This window comes from Aristolochia californica, unplaced genomic scaffold (genome assembly GCF_029961685.1).
Source record: "Aristolochia californica isolate CCGP_79_NKW_82.1479 unplaced genomic scaffold, dmAriCali1.0.hap1 SCAF_10, whole genome shotgun sequence".
NCBI classification, from domain to species: Eukaryota; Viridiplantae; Streptophyta; class Magnoliopsida; order Piperales; family Aristolochiaceae; genus Aristolochia; species Aristolochia californica.
Window position 1 is genome coordinate 703357 of NW_027181771.1, and position 20487 is coordinate 723843.

At 37.3% G+C, this 20487-nt stretch overlaps 4 protein-coding genes across 7 annotated transcripts; 2 read left to right on the forward strand and 2 right to left on the reverse strand.

The window, feature by feature from the left end:
• Positions 1-955: 955 nt before the first annotated feature.
• Positions 956-7203, reverse strand: LOC137940737 (uncharacterized aarF domain-containing protein kinase At5g05200, chloroplastic). The gene is made up of 11 exons (XM_068785874.1): positions 6964-7203; positions 6748-6856; positions 6447-6589; positions 5804-5917; positions 5127-5315; positions 4886-5041; positions 3822-4087; positions 3115-3212; positions 2331-2509; positions 1584-1694; positions 956-1410 (listed from the first exon to the last, which is right to left on the reverse strand). Exons 1-11 carry the CDS (start codon positions 7030-7032, stop codon positions 1216-1218), a joined length of 1629 nt encoding a protein of 542 aa, XP_068641975.1. The 5' UTR covers positions 7033-7203; the 3' UTR covers positions 956-1215.
• Positions 7204-8398: 1195 nt separating this feature from the next.
• On the forward strand, positions 8399-9511 carry LOC137934012 (high mobility group B protein 6). Its single transcript, XM_068778189.1, has 3 exons — positions 8399-8811; positions 9056-9121; positions 9327-9511. Exons 1-3 carry the CDS (start codon positions 8404-8406, stop codon positions 9420-9422), a joined length of 570 nt encoding a protein of 189 aa, XP_068634290.1. The 5' UTR covers positions 8399-8403; the 3' UTR covers positions 9423-9511.
• Positions 9512-10406: 895 nt separating this feature from the next.
• LOC137939623 (transcription elongation factor TFIIS-like) lies at positions 10407-13356 on the reverse strand. The gene is made up of 2 exons (XM_068784856.1): positions 12899-13356; positions 10407-11557 (listed from the first exon to the last, which is right to left on the reverse strand). Exons 1-2 carry the CDS (start codon positions 13052-13054, stop codon positions 10577-10579), a joined length of 1137 nt encoding a protein of 378 aa, XP_068640957.1. The 5' UTR covers positions 13055-13356; the 3' UTR covers positions 10407-10576.
• Positions 13357-14627: 1271 nt separating this feature from the next.
• On the forward strand, positions 14628-20319 carry LOC137939656 (coatomer subunit zeta-2-like). 4 transcript variants are annotated; one of them, XM_068784859.1, is made up of 8 exons: positions 14628-14735; positions 16770-16915; positions 17002-17084; positions 17831-17990; positions 18585-18732; positions 18830-18907; positions 19801-19885; positions 19993-20319. In XM_068784859.1, exons 3-8 carry the CDS (start codon positions 17082-17084, stop codon positions 20050-20052), a joined length of 534 nt encoding a protein of 177 aa, XP_068640960.1. In that variant the 5' UTR covers positions 14628-14735; positions 16770-16915; positions 17002-17081; the 3' UTR covers positions 20053-20319. The 4 variants fall into 4 exon arrangements, with proteins under 4 accessions (XP_068640960.1, XP_068640962.1, XP_068640961.1 ...); XM_068784860.1 differs by having other exon boundaries at positions 14638-14735; positions 16852-16915; XM_068784861.1 differs by lacking the exon at positions 16770-16915 and having other exon boundaries at positions 14630-14735.
• Positions 20320-20487: the final 168 nt, after the last annotated feature.

A 20487-nucleotide genomic window follows, 5' to 3' on the forward strand; every position in this document is an offset into this window, starting at 1 on the left:
CATTAGGTTGTAAGAGGCTGTCCAAGTAATCCACATTCATGGATACTTCTTAATAAATATTGGAAAAAATGGTCCATATTTATTGCCTATTCAGATCAAATTTCAGGTGATTCTGGCTTAAAAAATTGTACCTCAAATGCTATTTCTTTGTCACTTTTCCTGACTTCCTCTCTCAATGTAAGGATCAAATTCAAAGATTATCTGCTAAGAAGCACTTGTACAGCCAAGTAGAATGAGCAAAAGGAAATTCAGCAGTAAATTTATCAGCAAAAGGGGTGTCTATCTGGAAACATCATTCACAGTGTGCTACTTATAGCAAGAAAATGCTTTGGGAAAATTGAACAGAAGTAGTTAGTCTCCATAACCACAGACTGCCTTCAAACTTAGAATACAAACAGACTTACAGAGAATTAATAATTTGTTTTTCTTCTATAAGGCTGCACCTTTTGATTCAATCTCAGGGGATTATTTGTTTGATCTGATAGATTGGAGTTCAGTTTCATCTCTCCTGCACTCAAACAACTTGGAACAATTAAGTTCTCCATTTGTTATCTTATATATGGGGATTTCTCTATATAATCAATTGTTCTGTAAGATGGTTTACTTCAAGAAAGAGAAAATACATATTCTTGTTGATTTTTAGATAAAATCAGGTGTCTGGAATTTTTGGAGCCTCTTCTGTTCAAAGGTGAAGCTCCCCTTACACATACTTTATGGAGTTTTTAGGGTTTTCTTTTGATTATAAGCAACTACTACCACATGTAATCAGGGGGATAAATAGTATATAATTGACATGGAATAAATAATATCTTATACAGTTTCATTTATATACGATATATCGTATATACAATACTATTGGTATATAAGAGTAAACAATTCCGTATAACATTTATTTACTATGGGTAATCAGTAAATAAATGGAATAATAATAATAAGACCAAAAAATAATCTGAACTGTTTTTCTTTTTCTTCTTTAAGATTCAAATTTCCCTTGATGCCCATTCACTACTAATAGTTCTGTTTTTCCTTTGATATAACTATGGATATCTCTTGTCTACAATCAAAATGGTATTTCCTATGGGTCGGATTCCCAAAGCTTAGAAGGTGACATCCAAAATTAGATTTAGAAATACACCTTGAGTTCTTTATCTAAAAAATGAGATGGGAACCCACTATAAATTGGAATGTACACTAAGGGGAAGAGCATGAGGTATTCTAAAACTGTACTCTTCCTTGGTAGCGGCTTTGACGATTGATCCTCTGATCTGAAACGATTCTGATCCTCTGATCCTGAAGCATGTTTAGTTCAGGAGCTATTAACCGAGTGTAGCGATCGAAGTAAAGAAGCTGTTTCATGAGAAGCGCAAACTCCCGCGGAAATTTCAGACCATACGATTCACTAACCCTAATCTGCAAAAGACAAATCATCAGATGACAGACAGACAGAATTCTTTGTTAATCATATTGTTAGAGAGAAGTTTATATTTTGGATATAGCTTGATTTAAGGGCAAAGCTTCAGTGGAGATGAAGTCTTTGCAGTTTGAAAAGTATTGCATTCAGGTAGGTTTCAACAAATACTTACCACATCAAGAAAAAGAGCATTCATCTGTCTCTCATCAAAAACCAAGTTGGCAGAGACGGCAGCAGTGTTCCCTCCTCTTGCTGTTGCAACAACAATCTCTGTATCCAAATCCTGCAATAAAACGTTCATAGATATAAGGCAGTGAACAGCAATCTCTGCTTAAAAAGCATAGAGGTCTGAAAAAGGAAATAACAAAGACTGCTCCACGGCAAGTTTTAGTTTTGAGGATTTGTCAAAGCTGCGAACATTTCTAAGGTTTAAATCAACATCCAGCCAAACAATCTTAAGTACCTAAAAAATACCATCTGTTCAGAAGACCACACAACTTGGATATACCAAAGTTACCCCTAATGGAACAAAAACAATATACTGATAAGATCTGCAGATGTCCCGAAGCATTGGGTAGATAATATCACTTATTTGCTCCATCAAGTCCCCAACTACTTAAGAAAGGATATACAGGTAATCAAGCCTGACACAGTGTTAGTTTATTGTCTGTGATCTTTCTCAAGAGTAGTTGAACAATGAGGTTAGCTATTATGAACGTGATTATCATTGCCAAAGCATGCATCTGTCCTGCCATCCACAAGCATATTACAGAAAAGAGAGAGAGAGAGAGAGAGAGAGAGAGAGAGAGAGAGAGAGACTGCACAAGGAAGAACATTGCACATCAAGCACTTGGATGGAAAAAAAAGTCTTATGCATGATAAATTCATGCACTTAGTGTTAGAAAAACAATTCTCTTACTTTTATTGATGAAAATATTTTCTCCAGATCTTTAGCAAATGCCATAGAATCAACATCCTTGTCTGTGGCACCCATCTCAATCAAAGCAGAAGCCATTGCCTTATATTCTTCCGTTGCAATGGATGCCAAAAATACCTCCATGGCAGCCCATATCTTGGGGGATATCCGGCCCACAATTCCTGCAGAGCAAATAACTTCCTTAACATTTGACAAAAATGAAATTCTTAAAAGACAAAACAACCAGAGCCATCCTTTGATAAATAATAATAATTAGTCAGGTTCATTAGAATTGGATAAATCCTTTCTCTTTTCTGTTATAGAGGAGAACTGAACTGAGAATCAAGAAATCCACTTTCTTTGATTGCCAACCAAAATTATTGTTTGCAACCTAATATTTATTTTATAATCTATCTGACCACCATTCATGTTTTCCATTATCTCATCAATGATTTGTTTACTTGCAAAATTTAGATATCTTGCATTCTCAAAAAAGGGATCCAATTGGAGGTTAATATTTTTTTACATTGGATGCATTAGTTTGACCACACAAGTGGGATTTATAGATAAATAATATCAATAATTAAAAAAAATTTGTCTACCACCCAAGAGCATGTTGGTCCCCTGAGCAGAACCATGTACTCTCAAAGCTCACAATCACTATTCCGAAAAAAAAGGAAAGAAGAAAAAACAGGATAAAAGCCATCATCTAAAGTTCATGTCAACAATGTTTTTGAGATATAAAATGTGTAAAAGGAGCTTCTTCAACTTGTCAATTGGTACAAACCAAAGTCAAGAAATCCAATACGCCCATCTCGAAGCAACCACAAATTTCCAGCATGCACATCAGCATGGAAGCTTTCACAGGCAAGCAAACTACCAAACCTGCAGAACAACAGTCACCATATTAAAAGACTGAATGACAGTTAACAAAACAAGCCACAATATATATTCTGTCTGTCTTATCAGACTATAACTAGACAGATAGAATCCTACTTGTTATAATATGTTTTCTGCATCCTACATTTTCATAATATGCTTTCTATAAATGGGCTACACCTGCCACACTGGTCAAAGAACGAGCCTGATGAATTTGGTTCCTGACTCATCTTTAACCTCACCTAGGCCAGATAGGCATGCGCTTCAAGCACAGCACGTAATTGGGCTAGTCACAGTCACGATACTAATGCGCCTAACAATAAGGTCTAGGCCTAATCACCTTGTGAATTGGCTTAAAAAATACTTATCGCTATTTTTAGATAATTATTTTTCTTCTTCTTTTTATTTTTTTGAATTGAGTTAAGTGTGGCTAATGAGGTGGAACTCAAACTAAATAACATCTGCTCAGCTCCAGTACAGAGTTTCACCTAGACAATCTGAACTTAATTCCCATTAAGTTGCAGTTAAATGTCTTGACTGTTTCTATAAGCAAGCGTGATCTCATGATCAAGAAATAAGAATTAGATAGAAACCAAAATTCAGCTTGAGACCTACCACACATTCAAAGCAGTAATGAGACTCGTCTCTGGACTGGGAACAAGAGATCTTATGGAGTCAAGATCAGTAAGAGGAACTCCATAGAGCCTCTCCATTGTTAAGACTCGACGAGTTGTGCAGTGGCGATATACTGTTGGAGCTTTAGCCTGCCCTGTAAGCCCCATGTCTTCCAGATACCGGTTAAAGGATTCAATGTTTGCAGCTTCTTTTTGGAAGTCAACTTCTTCAAGCATAGAAGCTCTTATATCTTTGATAATACCAACCTGGGTTACAGATATTATAAGATTAATACCACAAGATAACAATTTACCCCTCTGAAATAATTGGTAAATAAAGAGCATAGAAGAAGAAAATTTATCTTCTTTATTAAAAAGATCTGCTTATTTCAAGACAGAGTGCCTGGCTGTAATATATCAGCTACATGAGATGATAACCTAAGACAATGTAGAAAACATAAAATCAGGACAAATGCTTGAACCTGAGATGTGCTTGAAGACATTGAGGACCATTTTTTCATCATGCACATGATAACATTTTGAAGACAGATATGGACAAAACACTTGTTTGAAATATCATTTGAAAATAACAACTCTTTTCAAAAAAAAAAAAAAAAAAAAAAAAAAACCAACAGTACCAACATCTAGTTTTATATATCATCCATAGTTACTCACACAGATGAGTATACAATCAATTTGAAAACATTAAAAGGGCAGGTCAAGTCCATTCCCTGTGAGAAAGCAGGTTGGACACCATGTAAAATTGGGTGGAAGTTTAGAGAGAGAGAGAGAGAGACAGATCTTTTTAATGTTAGAGAAAGGGAAATTCACCCACGTTATTTACAGAAACAAAGAAAATAAAACCCCAAAGTTGCTCTGTGAACATGAGCACTTTTTTCTGCAACCGTCATTACACAAAACAAAAAACACCACAAGAGTAAAGGGAAGATTTGAATTAAAAAAGCCAAGGAGCATATAACATGGACATTGATAAGAAATTTGACTGCAGGCCTTCAAGTAACTTAATTAAGAGTTCTGAAGGGATGTGTAAGTGCTACTCCATACCAGTGAAGTACGGTTGAGTTCAGGATTCACGAATTCCAAAATACGTGCAACAATGTAGACAAAGTTCAGATCTGCAACCAATATATCCTCTATTCCAGGTTTCAATACCTTTATCACCACATCTTTCCGTGATCCTTTGAGTCTAGCCCCATGAACCTGAACGGAAATAATATCTGCACTTATGTGATCAATGAGGTAAAAGAACTCGAAAGCAATTTAACAAATGAAGTGATGCATGGACCTGAGCAATGGAGGCTGAGGCAACGGGCACCGGATCAATGTACTCATAGACAGCATCTAGTGGCCTGCCCAGATCCTGATGAAGAATAGCCTCAATTTCCCCAAAAGGAACTGGTGGTGCTCGATCAAAGCAGTTCTGGAATTCTTGGACATATTCTGGTGGAAATAAAGTGGGTGCAGAAGCTATAAACTGCAAGTTGCACATCATAAAGTTTTCATAAATATATTCTGATCAATGCAAAGTTTTGCAACAGCTTATATCCCCCTTTTTTTTAAAGTTGGAATTTTTTTTTTAAAAGGCCACCCATGGTCAAAGAAATTGAAACAGTTTCTATACCTTCGTTCTAAATAACTGTTTTCCATGTTTCTATGACTATTCTGCACCATAATTTGAAAGACAACTCTAGAGCAATTCAGGCATCAAAATAAGAAAATTAAGATAGGTATAAAAGAAGATAAAAAAGACAAACAACGACTAATGTCAAAATTTTAGTAACAGTAAAGAACAATAAACAGCAGCTAAAAAACAACCGGCTTCTCATACCATTAAAAAAAAGTGAGGATTGTTTCAGAAGTAATGAAATGGACCTACTGGGTCCCCGGAGATTAAAATGATACTGTCCAACCTTTTAAATAGGATCCCTTCAATTCAGGAAGATACTAAAAAATGATGGTTACCTGCCCCAATTTGATATAAGTAGCTCCCATGCGTTCAAATAGTCTCCGTAAATAAAGAGGGGAAAGTAATCCAAGCTGCATTTGAGTTCTCAGTTCTGCATTTGTATTCACAGTCTGCAAAAATTCTGATGTAATCAAATTCCTGACTATGACTCCCCTTTCAGAGCAAAACATAATTCAGTAATGAGTTGATTAAAGAAAATTTTCAACATATCACAATTATCCATTTACTAAAGCTTGGCAATTCCCAAATCTCACACACTGATAATTTTAAAGCAATATTGTGGTATTACTCTGAACCTTGACTGAATAGGGATACTTTAAGGGGTTCGAGAGTTCTTATATGAGAGTAAGAAGATGCAGATAAGAATCTATTTCAGAAGTTCTACTTTGTCAAGAGTTAAGAGCAGGGAAAATCGGATGCTCCTGATTAGGATTTTAGTGTAAGGGTGGGACTTGTTGTTGAAAGCTCCTGATGAACGATCAACAAAGTAATTGCATACAAGAACAACCAATTAACACACACCACTATCGTATCACATTAGAAAATGAAAAATCCTTACCCTTGATACATCATGCATACAACAAGACCCAACTAACACACGCCACTATCGGATCACATTAGAAAATAAAAAATCCATACCCTTGATACATCAGAGAGCCACTCCCCACCAACCCCAATAACCGCTTGGATACCCTGAGCTAACCTCGTAGCACCGCGAGGTCCAGTACTTAGCGAAGTTTGGACAATGTCCTCCACCAGTTTGGGCAAGTTCTGAACGCTGGCTGATACGCGACAAGAAATTTAACAACTAATAAGCTGGTATAGCATCGTAAGCATGACGCTCAAATCCTTCCATTTAAACCATTTAAAAAAAACACAATTAACATCGATTAGTCAATTCTTCAGTCACTCTTTCGAACAGAACGAGTATGAACAGTACTCTGAATTCGGGAAGAAATATCCTCCGCCTGTGAGAATCTAGCAAATACGCATAACCTCGACGGACGACTCATCTTAATTGATTGAACTGAAGTAGCAATAGCCGGCAGCTGCTATCAAAAGACTAAAACACTCCTCATATATCCAAATGAGATAAATAAAAGAAATTAAGAATCATGTTCCTTCGATGAAAAAGAGCACCACGGAGGACACTGACCTGAACCTTACTCGGGTGAAAGGAAGGCAAACGGCCGAAACCTCCGCCTCTGCAAGCCGTAATCGCCATTGAAAAAGGTGGAAGATAGAAAGAACAGAATATTGAGATTTTAGTGTGTCGATTTCATGCCTGAAATCATGTATGGCTTCGTCATAATCGTCTAGGTAAAAAAAAATCTGGAAATTATTAGAAGACGTGGAAGAAGAAGGTGCAGTCAGGTCTGGAATCCCGGCAAGTAAATACGTGGTCGAAAGAGGAGGATCCGACTGTGTCTCACTCGTGTCCGAATGGAAATTACTCCAAAGTCACTGGATTTTATTTTATTTTATTTAAAAATGTAAATATAATTAGTGTATAATTAAGTTAATTTTTTAAAATACGTGAAAGCATCTCTAGTCCAAGAATTCCACGCTCTTCCCAAATCTACCAGATGACGCAGCAGATGCCGACCGCAAGTGGAGCCACGCTTGCAAGATGCGTCTACATGGCTCCTAGAAACTCTAACTGCATGCCATTGCGACGCGTGGCATGCCCCCCCCCCCCCCCCCCCCCCCCCCCTCCCCCCGGTTGAGTATCCCGGCCGAGTCTCTCCCGCTCTATAAATACCTCGTCGGATCATGCGAAGTCTGCACCCAATCTTCGATCATGGCGGCCTTGTTTCATAAACCCGTGGCGCTTCCTCTCGCCTCCCTTCACCATCCAACGCCTCGCCGGGTAAAACCCAGTTTTACTCGGCTACAAGCTTCGAAGGCAGGGGAGCTCGTGGAGCGGGGGAGGAGAAGACAGACGAGCGAACCGATTTTGGACGTGGAGATGGACGAGCAAAGCGAGCTGCGTTCGTGGGAGCTGGCGGCGGAGCTGGAGTCGATGGAGGAAGAAGTGATGATGGGGGGCGACGAGGGGCGGGAGCCTATGGATTATAATCGACGGGCGCGGCTGTTCGATAAGAGTTCCAGGGTTTTTCGAGCTCTAAAGGGAAGATCTAGCGAGCCCTGAGGCCTGTGACCCGTTTATACGCTCTTCTTCGTCTTGTTTTTTTTGCTGGTTTTATATGTACTAGAGGTTTTGTCAATGGCGATGTTTCTGTGTATATATTTTTAGGTAAGGTTGCAGAAAAAGCTTCATTATTAATGAAAATGCCTTTCATCTGGAGGGGTTCATGCAATGATCTCGTCTTGAAGCAAGATACTGGTAAAATGTGAGAAGGTGAAAAAAAAAAGAAAAAAGGAGAGAGGAGGAACTGAAAGGGAGCATCGAGAAGGCTTTTCTTTACGCCTATTTTTTAATAATAACGATTAAATTCTTTTTTTCCTTTTTCTTTTCCCGAGTAAGCCGTTACTGGCTTACCGCCGTGACAAATCAAATTCAAAACCGTAGCTCACTCAAAAGTCTCTGATCGGCCATTTGCTCGCATGACTCGGTGCCGCCAGCAAAATGGAAATGATCCCACCTCCGGCCGCCGGAGCCAAGAAAACCGGTCAAAAGTCCCGGCGAAGGCCTCTCCAACCGAGGAATTTTCTGGCGACTCCCACACCGTTAAAAAAGATTACGGAACCGATACATTTCCAGATAGCTAACATTGTCGATTCCAACAAGGAGAACCATCCCGTTGTCGAGGATGCGATAGCTCCGTTCGATCCGTCTCTCGCCGAGGAACTCGTTGCCATCCGACGGAAGCTTGAACGGCTACGGTTGGAGAAGGAAAAGACGGAGAGAGTTCTGAAGGAGAGAGATTTTGTTCTGGAGAAGCGGATGAGGGATTGGGAGAAAAGGGTGGAGGAGCAGAACAGGGTGGAGATGGAGATCAAGAAAATACTAAAGCTGAAGGAATTGAAATCTTCTTGGACGGTGAGTCTCACCGACTATCAGACCTTCTCTGCAGTTTTTTTTTCTCTTTAATTGCTGAATCTCGAAGCAATTAATGGGCGGCATCCGGATTTAATGGAGAATTACCTGAGAGGCTGTCTCAGGTGTGTCAAACACTAATTGCCCAATTTACAGGAATAATTTTGATTGCTATTCCGCAGTTCTGCTCAATGTTGTTGCGAAAAGATAAAAAGCCCTAATTCATAGCTAACCTTCATTCCTCCAGGGAGAACCTCTAAAGTCGCTCAGAGAAGCAGAACGCGAGGGACGGATAAAGACCAATCAGTTTCAGGTGAATCACTGCTGCTCTCTACAATCAATCAAATTTAAAACATAAAACATAATCATCGTTATCATTTGTCGTAAGGTTTGTGCAGCTATCATACAAACAACGAAAAAAGTTCTCTCATTACAAATACTTCACTGAAATTGTTCGAGGCAAATCACAAACCATGAAACATCCACCAATGGTTTGATATTACTGTTTTCTTGGATAGGACGAAGAAGGTGTCAAGATGAAGCAAACAGCTGAGAAGGAAGATGAGTTGCAATCATGCAGCAAAGGGGACAAATCTGTTACCAGTAAGCTCTAAATTTTTGTTGCTTGGCATTTCCTCTATTTTAAGTTATTCCTTTTTTATTTTGTGCTTCAGACGTAGAACCTGATTCCTGGATAACTGAGTTCTATTTATATTGACTGAACTCATACTTATCCTATGTAAATGTTGCAAGGTTAGGAAGTTATATAGAGATTTGCTCTTCATCACTTTAAAGCTGCTGACTCTGTTTTCAATTCTTCTGGGTCAGTTTAGATGACTTAAGATTTCATAAGACAAAATCAAAGTCATCAATTCCTGTGACACTATTCACATGAATTACACATAAAAAAATGACCCTGATTCTGCTCAGGAAATCCTAAAGAGTATTGGGATTTGACATATTAAAACCACTCTTTTACATTCAATCAAATGGCTCAATTTTCAAAAGTTTTACCCAGTTCAACTAACTATTGGACGTGGTATTGACCTGCTATAGAAAGCTCTATGATCAAAATAGAGAAAAATGTTCAAAATAAACACAATGATTCAATGAAACATTAACAGATCCCATATAATATTTGCAGCAATCCGCTTTCAACAATCAAAAAAATGATAAAATTTTGAGGTACTGATTTTGGTTTTAAACACATCAAACTCCTCCAATAATTAAAGATATGCAATTCCCAAGCATGTGGTTCGTATCCATGGCTGAATATACTTTATATTTCATCCATCCAATTGAAAGAAACCTCCCAGATTGCTTAAACATGGCTGCAGCTTCATATGAGACACTCATCCCAAGAGTATTTGATGCCAGAACTGCTTCTGAATCTTCATACCTGAAGCAAGAATACTAAGGAATGTTCTGTTCATAGTAAATAAAATACCACCTGAATTAGAAGCTAATGGGTTGTCCGTGTCAGCTTCCTGCTAAGACTAGTAACAAGAGAGCTCTAAAATGAATCAAACATCTAATTACCAGCCAAAATTCCGAGAGAGAATAAGTAGCATAAACGGACCAAGTAAAATACGCATACATGAGAGGGGAAAAAAAAGAATGAACACATTAAAGATTTAAAGGCTAATGGTCGATGTTAATTACTAGAACACTGAAAATCTAAAAAAATAGACCAAGGATGAGCTTAATAACTCATCTCTTGTTAGGCATTCCACTACTAATATACCCACCACAACCCTGAAGCAGAGCCTCAACAGAACTTCCAATGATTGTTGCAGTTGACACAAGTTACAAAAGTTGTCATGGGTTCATCTGCACTCCGAGTTTGCATTTGATGATATGTTGTCTTCCGCTGTCCGCATCTGCCACACCTGAACTGGTCTGTTGTAGCCTTTGGCGGTCCACCGCGCTCACATTCCAATAAGGCTTTTTCTTTGATTTGCTTGTTTTCACGTTTCCTTTGGTCACTGGCCATCTCTTCCGGGGTCATCTCAATAAGCCTCTCTGGCTTGATGTGCCCTAGAAGAACTCTTCTCCTGAGATCAGGATTATTTGCATCCTTGAGGTTGAACATTATAGATCTATATTTGACTTTGTGTAAACCATTAGAGCGCCCTAAATTTTCAAACATAACAGATTCCACCGTAACAGCTACCCTGATAGGGTCACAGGCATTCACCTCCTCAACAATATCTTCATCAGCTTCACCAGAAACCTTGGCTAATGCCTCAGCAAGAAGTTCCCGGAGCTTGTCACGAACAGAATCATTACATTTGATCATGGAAGTCAGTTTCGGCGGGTCCATTTGTGTAGATGACGGCTTCTTAATTCCTGCCGCTGGCTTATTTTCTTCCTTGCGGATATTTTCAACTGGAACTATCTCATTCTTATCCACTTTCTCAATTTTGATGGATTCTGACCTCAAAAAGGTCTGATCCTTACCGTTCTTCTCAACCTTGACAGTTTCGGACCTTGAAACCTTTTCCACCTTTACAGCTTCTGAACTGAGAGCTTTCTTCTCAATCTTCATGCATCCTCCCATTACCACGTCAGATGTTTCAGATTTAACAGCTATTTTGGTAGAACTTTTGTCATCTGACTTGCTGTTTTTCTTGCCATTCTTTGACGTCTCCTCAATGACAATGTTCTTCCACATGTCAAGCAAATCAGAAGCCACTACCCGAACCTTCTCCCGAGGATGTTTAGTAAGATACCGAAGGCGTTTGCCAACCTGAAATTTTATCAAATATTAGGCCTCAACAGCAAATCGGTGATTCAGATACAAATAAAGCTTACTCTTTTGTTCCCCTCAAATCAGGTAGAAAATTTATGAGTTAGTAGTTGTACATAGATAATCACTTCTGAATGGTACAATAAATGAGTAGAAAAGAATGGAGAAAAAACCAATCACTATCAGTAATTAGCTTATCTACAGTAACACATTGAACCACCTCATAGGAATCCAAAATTCTACATAAAGACTAGAAGCTGAGCTATTTTTCAGTAGTAATTAAAGTACCAAAGATAGTACGTGCCCGTCTCTCATCAGAACCATCAACTGGAAGTGATTGTACAAGAAGATGCTAATTCATATAAAAAAAATTACAAGAGAAACTAATAAGTCACCTCATTTCTACTTTCAAGTTCCAAGAAGAACAGCAAAAAGTAATTAACCAGCAAATACCTAGAGTAAGTAAGATACGCAGACACAAATTTTAGGACTCAAAAATCATCTATAAAACATCATATTATGTTCATGCTACAAGCAACACGTAATGAATCATTGGCATTTGTATACTCTTCTTATTCATAAATACACAAAAGAGAAGGAAAAAAAAAAAGAACAACTTAGTCTATCTACACTTATTTCAGGGAAATATTGATAGGTTACTGCCACGAGTATATAAATATGAAAAGAAATGAAGTCAATCAAGTAAATCTTTTTCTACAGGGAAACATTTCTAATGATGTTAAAAACCATAGAATTCGTTTTTCATGCATTTCAAAGAACGATGGTAAAGGGTAAAAATACAAGAAAATCCATCCATTCAACAGAGGCAAAGGGAGTCCACTTTCAAGATTCCCTTGATAGCTGAGAACCGATTTTATTTAATTCAGTAGGCATCGGTACAATAATCTGCATATGCATATACGCAAATACTAGACTGTTAATTGAAGTTAAAATGATTTAATCCTAAAGAGAAAGGATGCGCTGTAGCAACGAAAACTAACATAGAAATCCAAGAAAGCTTAGAAATCTACTCTCAACCTGCTTCGGTTTAAACCACAGAAAAGCAAATCTTTTTCTAATGCCAAACCCTTTCAGCAGCATATAACATTCTACTTCCTCTAGTTCTCTCAACACAGACAATAAACATCCCTCAATCCCCAAATATCTACTACGGCAAAGGTTACAAACCCAGAATTTTGGAGTTTGTACTAAAAAATCCACAAATAAACGCTCTCATTTCATTGATTTCTCCACAAAGTACAAAAAAAAAAAAAAAAAGGGAAAAAGATACAAAAGCCAACGAACGTTAACCCCAAGAAGGTTTGCAGATGAAGCACGAACCTGCGTCGACACAAGGAGCTTCATGGTCACGGGAATATCCCTCAGCCTCTTCAAACCATCGACGCACCGAGCCTCATCGGCTCCTCCCTCAGACTCGGTAGCAGCCTCCGCGGCTTTACTCACCGCTTCGAAAGTCTCCAAAAGCTCTTTCTCCATCGATTGAGTGACTCGAAACTTCAAAACCCAAATTACCGAATATCCAAATGCAATCGAAAGTCGGAAATACAAAAAGAATCAAGGGGGAACGGATATCCTCAAATCAATTACAGTTTACAGATAACCCTAAATTAATGAGAGCAGATTCTAGAATTTCTGAAAATAAAGGAGTGAGAGAATATCAGAGGTAAATAAGAACGGTAGGAAGGAGAACCACTGTAATCGCCGGGAGAGAGAACGACAATGGCCCTGTTTTCTTCTCTCTTTGAGCCCTAACTGGAGAAGAATTAAAACAGAGCGAAGAGAAATGGAGGTCTAGACGAAGGCAGGCGCGAGAACTGCGAGTATTTATAAGATACACTTGGGCCGTCTGCTTTTGCCACGTGGGCAGCCTCGATCAAGTCCAACCCGTTCACGTGCGGCTCCGCAAGGGATTCGTGTCACGTGAGGATGAGTGTAGGGCCGGGCTGCTGGGGGGCCAAATAATGTATAAACCGGGCCAATTGCAAACCAGTTATGTTTGGGTTCAAACGGTTGGACCGGTGGAGTTAAGGCATGAACTAATTTGAAAGTTGTGTGAATTTTTAAATATGGCATTATTAGGTCCCATTTTTCACGTATTATTATTTAAAATTTATATTTTTATAAAAACCATATGATAAAAATCTAGTGGGTAAATATAATGATAATTTTAGTATACCTTGATGAGGACATTTGTGATCCAAAAATTAACCAAATTATGCTAATTATCCTTATAAAAAAACAAAGTTCAATTTTTTAGGAGATCCATTTTTTGTAATAAACCCCGACTATCTATTATTAGCCCCAAAAAGTTAAAATCATGTTTTACTAACTTTTGTGAGATTTATCTCGCATGAGATTCATTGTCGATTCCCTGAAGTTTGTGAGAAATGCTTTGCATATGATTCATCTTTGGCTATTTATGACATCATGCATGAACTCCGAGATGAGAGAGAAAGAGATAGATTATAGTTACCCAATTAGACCCGAACTATAACTTTGATAAATTAAACATAAAATAGTTAAAACTCAATTAAGAAACATCCTCTTTTACTTTATCGTTTTTCTTTTAGTTTGTTTCTTTTGTGAGATTTATCTTGCATGAGATTCACTGTCGATTCCCTGAAGTTTGTGAGAAATGTTTTGCATAAGACTCATCTTAGGCTATTATCCCCGTCAAGTTGAAGATCAAAAGAACTTAAAAAACTTAATATTAGAGAAAAAAAATCACTCCGTACTCTAGTAAAAAATAGTCAAAAACTGAAAAAATTTACGCTCGATTTTAAAGGTGAAAAGGAAGCACAATTGTAGGGCATGAAAAAGAAATTACTCACTATTTAAGGGTAGCTCTGAAAATAATCACCACTTGAGTAAATACAAGGTGCATTCTTGTTCTTTACAAGTAGTGAGTCTATATGCTTCGCTCCGAAAAATGAAAAATAATGACAAATTAAAGAAATACTAGAGAAACTCAAAGATTTAATTTAAATAAAAAAGCAGGGATTTACATATTATGATAACTAATTCATATTCCACACCTACAAAGAAGCTTCTCTTTACATCTTATATCTCTTCTCGTTCATACATTCCAAAAATTAAGCACTAACAAGTCCCAGAATCCCTCGAGACAGCTTTCCCGCTGGCAGATCGCGCGTACCAGGTACTCTTCTTCATCCTCGCTTTCCCTTTCTCTCTTTCTCTCTTTCTCTCTCAGATCCAAAGGACTCCTATTCATGCTAAACAAGAGATCCTTCAAAATTAAAAAGAAGTTCCTTTCTGTAGTCGTAAATTGATGTGAATAATCTTCGGAGGTGGATCTTTTCGTCTGAGGTTAGTAAAAATTGATGCTGGTTATTGGATTTTCTAACGCACATAATGTTGAGGGTTGAGATCGTATAAAGCCATACAAGATCGCTGAATTTTGTATGGTTTGAATGTGTGAAACGTAAAATAAAGTCAAATAAAACAAAAAATAGCGAGCGTAAAAACAACTGAATGCGGAAGACGAAGGGACGAGTAGATCGTCTTACCTGCATAGCGGGTGAGGTAAATCCAGTGGCGGACTGTGTGACGGACAGAAGCCCCTCTTCGTCGATTCCCTTGCAATGTGCTTTGCATCGATGACAATTAGCGGCATCAATAAGGTATCCAGGTCAAGGATTCCACTTTCATTTTCTGTCGGAAATTCTTGTAACTCCTCGAGCACTAAGGTTTTGTTTGAAATGGTTCGCCGAGTCGAATCGTACATCAGCTTGGGTGCGTGTGAAAGAGTTAACACTGCTTTTCTTCCTTGTCATTCGTCCCAATTGTCATCGCTTCATATACATTCATCGACCTCTCCGCTCCTGCTTTCTCAGTTCTCGCTCGAAAACCGTAGCTCAGCTGCATGGTTTTTATTCCCTCTTTGCTTTACAGTGCCGGAAATTTGGCGCCTTCATTGTTGTAGGCAGGGCTCTAATTCTTGTCATTTCTTGCTCTTTGATCTAGCTTTAACGACTCTTTGATTTCTACCTTTTCCTCTGCTTTAATTCGCTTTCTTATTCCTCTGCATCCCTTTCTTTCATGACAGAGTTTCTATCTAAATCTTCTATTTTTCCATTTCTCTATCTCGGTTCCTCTTTGATTTCTCGTTTGGTCAAGATATTTCTATGATTTCGAGACTGTAAGAAGCCCATTCCAAGGTTTTTTTTCTAATGTTTCAAAATCAATCTTATGCTATAGGGGGTCTTGATATTCTGCTTGTCTTTCATGCTGTGTAAAACATTGTCTTTGGGCATGTAACTTTGTTTAATCTATTCCCAATCTATTCCCACCTCTCCGTAATTGATCTCTCCCATTTAAAAAAAAAGTATCCAATAGTCCTGAAGGGAAGAGAAAGGTCACTCCTTATCTCTCCCTTTTGAATTTTGTGCAGTTGTATTCTTATTTTCAAGTACACAAACTGGAGACAAGCTAACCCAGCATAATCTAGATATTTGTCTTTTGTTTCAATTTCTGTTTTGGGATGGATGAAGAAGAAGAATATGGGGAGAGAGTGTTGGACAGAAATTGGATTTTAATATGTTTTGGATTGTTGGAGGCAATTTTTCTCTTCCTGCTTCCTCTTCTTTCGAGTTCTCTCTCTCTCTCTCTCTCTCTCTCTCTCTCTCTCTTTTCCTTTTTCTTTTCTTATTCTTCTTCCTCATTCATTTGTTTTCTCCTCCCTGTTGGGTAAGAGGTATGCAACTTTTATTAAGTACCACTAGAGGCTTCATGTTTTAGGTGTATGGCATCAATGACGTGATGACAGAGTTTGATGAGGCATCTTGTTTAATGTTGTATATGTTGATATGTGTTCAATTATATGTTGAAAGTGTAGTAATTTATTTTATTACTTGCCATCCAAGGAAAAAATTGATGTATTACATGAGGAAATTTAAAACTATCTTAGGCATAAAGTGTTGGTTGGGGCCGGTCTTTCTTTCATTAGCCTCCCATTTTCTTTCTTGTTTTTTTTGGGGGTGTGTTTGTTCTGCTTCATGTGGCTAGATGGGCACTGTGTTTCTTTAAAACAACTAAGAAGGGTCAGATCCTGCTTCAGTATCGCTAGTTAAAAATAGTTTTTTTTCTTGCCATTTATATTACTAATCTTTTCCAAAAACTGGTTTTCTTAATCTGTATTTCTAAATCTAACTTGTATATCTTTTACATGTAGTACATTCCTGAAGTCAATCATGCAGTTATGAGTTGACCAAATACCTTTGATCATGATGAACCCTGCTTTGTTGTTTATATAGTTTTCTGCCTGAAAGTTATATCATGCTCTCTGTGGAGAAGCTGATGTGAACTGTGATTCTGGGGGTAAATTTCTTTGCAGCCAACTGCATGCAATTTTTCTTTGTTTCTATTGATGTATATCTGAATGGTGAATTTGACTGTTTGTGCAGGTTGGTTTTTCTTAAAAAACTCTATTGTCAGGTTGCAGTTGAATCTGCCATTTTCCTTAACACTCACCATTAAAAGATAAATGGTAATCTTCAATTTCTAAGGCTTTTATTTCTTAATATTATTTGGTACCTGATTTGCCTTTATTCCATTATAGTCATGCACTTCTTACAATGATAGGCTGAACCTCGATCACCATGAAAGCTCTTTAAACGAGGTGGAGCATAAGAAAGATTGAGTGGTGGTTATGCTTTTACAAAACTGAAATCCAAATTGTCCACATTGTAAGAACTTCAGTGTGGTGTATTTTGTTTTAGACATTGCTAAACATAAAGGATAATATTTTTCTAAAGTGAATAAACGGCATGGAGCAAGAATCCAGTGAAATTGTGGCATATAGAAATGAAAATTTAACCACATTAAATTTCTCTTATTTTTATGCTTTCCCTTTTCTTCCTGGTATATAAAGATGAACTTTTAACCTTAGCTCTGGATTACGTGCTGTATCTTTGGGCAAACAGTTATTTTTATGAGGAGAATTATTCTGCTTGATAAAGTTTCAAATATGTCGATGACGGAAAATCATATTTAGCTACTAGATATGTATGTAACATATACTCTGCCTTAAGAGCCCAATGGTCAGAGAATAAGGAGATATAGGAAAGAAGAGCACACACATGTTTCGAGGTCAGCCAGTGGAGTGATTGAATGCAAATACTTCTCACAGGACTACTTGGAAGCATTTTTCACTTTCTTCTTTCTTTGGTTTCAATTGTTAACCCTTTTATTTAACTTTCTTTTCTCTGTTAATATGTCTTGATTATGTGGCAGGAGACTTGCCCTTTGATAAAAAACATTCTTCTTCTGGACTCTGAAGGGAAACGTGTTGCTGTTAAGTACTATTCTGATGATTGGCCTACACTTAGTGCAAAGTTAGCTTTTGAGAGGTCTGTGTTTACAAAAACACAAAAGACAAATGCACGTACTGAAGGTGATGATTCAACTTTTAAAAATTTATTGCATTTTGTACCTCTGTTTCAGGCTTCTGAACTATTTATGGGGATTACTCAATAGACTATTATTGTTATTTTCTTTTAATGTTCTTCTAAATTTTTTTGAGTGGAATGCTGTTGTCACATACACCATCTGATGTTGCATTTGTTAAATTACATGAGTGTATTTTCTTTTCTCTTCTTATCATTAAAAATCATCTGTTCTATTGGAATATTTTTTTGTTCAAATGCACTAAGATTTATTGCCACTGAAACAAAGAAATTCAGCAAGCTTTTAGCACATTCAATGCCTAATTCTTCTAAAACTCCTTGTCATCTGATACACAATTTCAATGTGGTCGAATGCTGTGGTGGCTGGTCTCCAGTTTACCTCCTCTGAGGCTGTTCACTGTTGTAGATTTCAGAACATTGTTGTTGAGATACAAACGATGTGGAAGTTATCAAAGAGTCTTTGAGTTTTAGTGTCAAAATTATGTGAGATTATGTCATATTTTGTTTTCAATTTCTATTTTTTCTTTAATATATTATATGGTGGTGATTCATAACACTGATCTTCTTTTGTCATTGTACAGCGGAGGTTACTTTGTTCGATAACTACATTGTTGTTTACAAGTTCATCCAGGACTTGCACTTTTTTGTAACTGGTGGAGATGATGAAAACGAACTAATATTAGCTACAGTTCTTCAGGGATTTTTTGATGCAGTTGGCCTTCTTCTCAGGTTTGATTAGCAATTTGTTGTTTCCTTTTGTATAGGGCTACTGTAGCTCTGTTTTAATTTTCTTGATAATTTCATAATATAAAAGTCTAATATTCAGGAACAATGTGGACAAAATGACTGCACTCGAGAATCTGGACCTGGTCCTACTTTGCCTTGATGAGATTATTGATGGAGGGTAAGTAGGCTAACTGTTCCTAGTTACTGCTATAATGGAATTCTGTTGCTTTCAAGAATTTCATTTTTGCTTGTTCTTTTATTTGATCTTAATAGTATCAATTAGCTTGTTTGCTGTTTCATTTTTGCTGCTTTTGACCATCTTGTAGGAAATACTGTCAATTATACATAAATTTTATTACATAACTACAACAAAATAATAAAATTTTAATTTTAGTATAATAAAAAAATTGTAATTTTTTGTGAAGCAGCAAATAAAATAATGATTAGATCTATATTCTTAGAGTTTGTGAGACAGCTATTTTCTATTTTACATATTAGCTGAAGATGAAAGTTGTTCTGTGCTGTGGTCATGATTTTCTCCTACAGTAGTCTCCATTTGGCGTATGGAAATCAGGGTTCACAAATAATGTTGTTGGATGACTTTTTTCTTTATGCATATGAGCTACGGATGAGTGCTTTTAGCAGTTTGAATGGCTGAAATTCTTTAGGTAGATGTTCGATGATCTATTTGAAAGGCTGAGATCTGTAGGTAGATGTTCGATGATCTATTTGAAAGGCTGGGATCTGTAGGTAGATGTTTGATTATCTATTTAAGCTCCACTAGGAGATTTTTTTTATCAGTAATTCCGATATTTTATTGCATGATCAGCTGATTTGGCTTCCCTTCATTACACATTTATATAGGTAAATAGAGGTATTGACAATCTCAGTCTTTTTCTTGAATTGGATTATCATTTGCTATAGGATCATATTATCTGATCAACCATGAAAATGTTGAGCATTCACTGCTAATTTGCTGTCGGAATACCGTTAGTGCTTTTTCATAAGCTAGAAGTAGGCAAATACTGACTTGAAGATTCATGAATTATTTTGAATTGATTTATCCTGCAGGATAATTCTTGAAACTGAAGCTGGTGTTATAGCGGGAAAAGTTGCAAGTCAGGGTACAGATGGTTCTGCTCCCTTGTCTGAACAGGTATTTGCACTTCCCCGCTTGATAAACCTCTGAAGTTTTTCAAAGCAAAATAGCCAGTTTTCTGCATTGTCTTAATTATATTAAGTATGTTACCTCGCCTTTTGCAGACAATAACTCAAGCGCTGGCCACAGCACGTGAACATTTGGCAAGATCTCTACTGAAATGATGTTACAATGAGATGTTCTAGTTGTTTTCTGTTTAATTCACAGGTACTGTTTCTCACATTGGGGTGAGTGGGTACTAGTACCTTGCCAAAAGAAAATGCCGAACAGTGATGTTGTTTTGTTGTTGACAATGCTGTTTTAAGCCCTTAAAAAGGTAGCTAGAAGACATTGTGACTGTAACTTGGAAAGTAATGGTTGATCAAACAGCCTCTCTGGGGCAAATATACACTCTGTATGGGTAGTAAATGTTATTCATTCTTGCTTGATCATACTGTGGTTATAAAAGTGAATCAGGTTGGGTGACAATGAGTAAGGTCCAGCTCTACAAGCAGTGCCACTAAAATAAACAGCAGCTTTGCCTGTTTCAAATTTGCATCTCTTTTGATATAAACAAACAACTCAACTCATGCAAAGGTTAGCAGATGGTCCACAACAAA

Bases quoted from the DNA above. Each gene is read 5' to 3' on its own strand.
- LOC137939656 (XM_068784858.1), top strand. From the start codon at position 17,822: ATGTGGCAGGAGACTTGCCCTTTGATAAAAAACATTCTTCTTCTGGAC. The intron at 17,991-18,584 runs GTGATGATTCAA...GTCATTGTACAG, and splicing joins GACAAATGCACGTACTGAAG to CGGAGGTTACTTTGTTCGAT. The intron at 19,886-19,992 runs GTATTTGCACTT...CGCCTTTTGCAG, and splicing joins CTGCTCCCTTGTCTGAACAG to ACAATAACTCAAGCGCTGGC.
- LOC137940737 (XM_068785874.1), bottom strand. From the start codon at position 7,032: ATGGCGATTACGGCTTGCAGAGGCGGAGGTTTCGGCCGTTTGCCTTCC. The intron at 5,042-5,126 runs GTCCATGCATCA...ATTTCCGTTCAG, and splicing joins CCTCAGCCTCCATTGCTCAG to GTTCATGGGGCTAGACTCAA. The intron at 2,510-3,114 runs GTTTGTACCAAT...TTTGCTCTGCAG, and splicing joins TATTGGATTTCTTGACTTTG to GAATTGTGGGCCGGATATCC.
- LOC137934012 (XM_068778189.1), top strand. From the start codon at position 8,404: ATGATCCCACCTCCGGCCGCCGGAGCCAAGAAAACCGGTCAAAAGTCC. The intron at 8,812-9,055 runs GTGAGTCTCACC...TCATTCCTCCAG, and splicing joins AATTGAAATCTTCTTGGACG to GGAGAACCTCTAAAGTCGCT. The intron at 9,122-9,326 runs GTGAATCACTGC...TTTCTTGGATAG, and splicing joins TAAAGACCAATCAGTTTCAG to GACGAAGAAGGTGTCAAGAT.
- LOC137939623 (XM_068784856.1), bottom strand. From the start codon at position 13,054: ATGGAGAAAGAGCTTTTGGAGACTTTCGAAGCGGTGAGTAAAGCCGCG. The intron at 11,558-12,898 runs GTTCGTGCTTCA...ATAAAATTTCAG, and splicing joins AGCTCCTTGTGTCGACGCAG to GTTGGCAAACGCCTTCGGTA.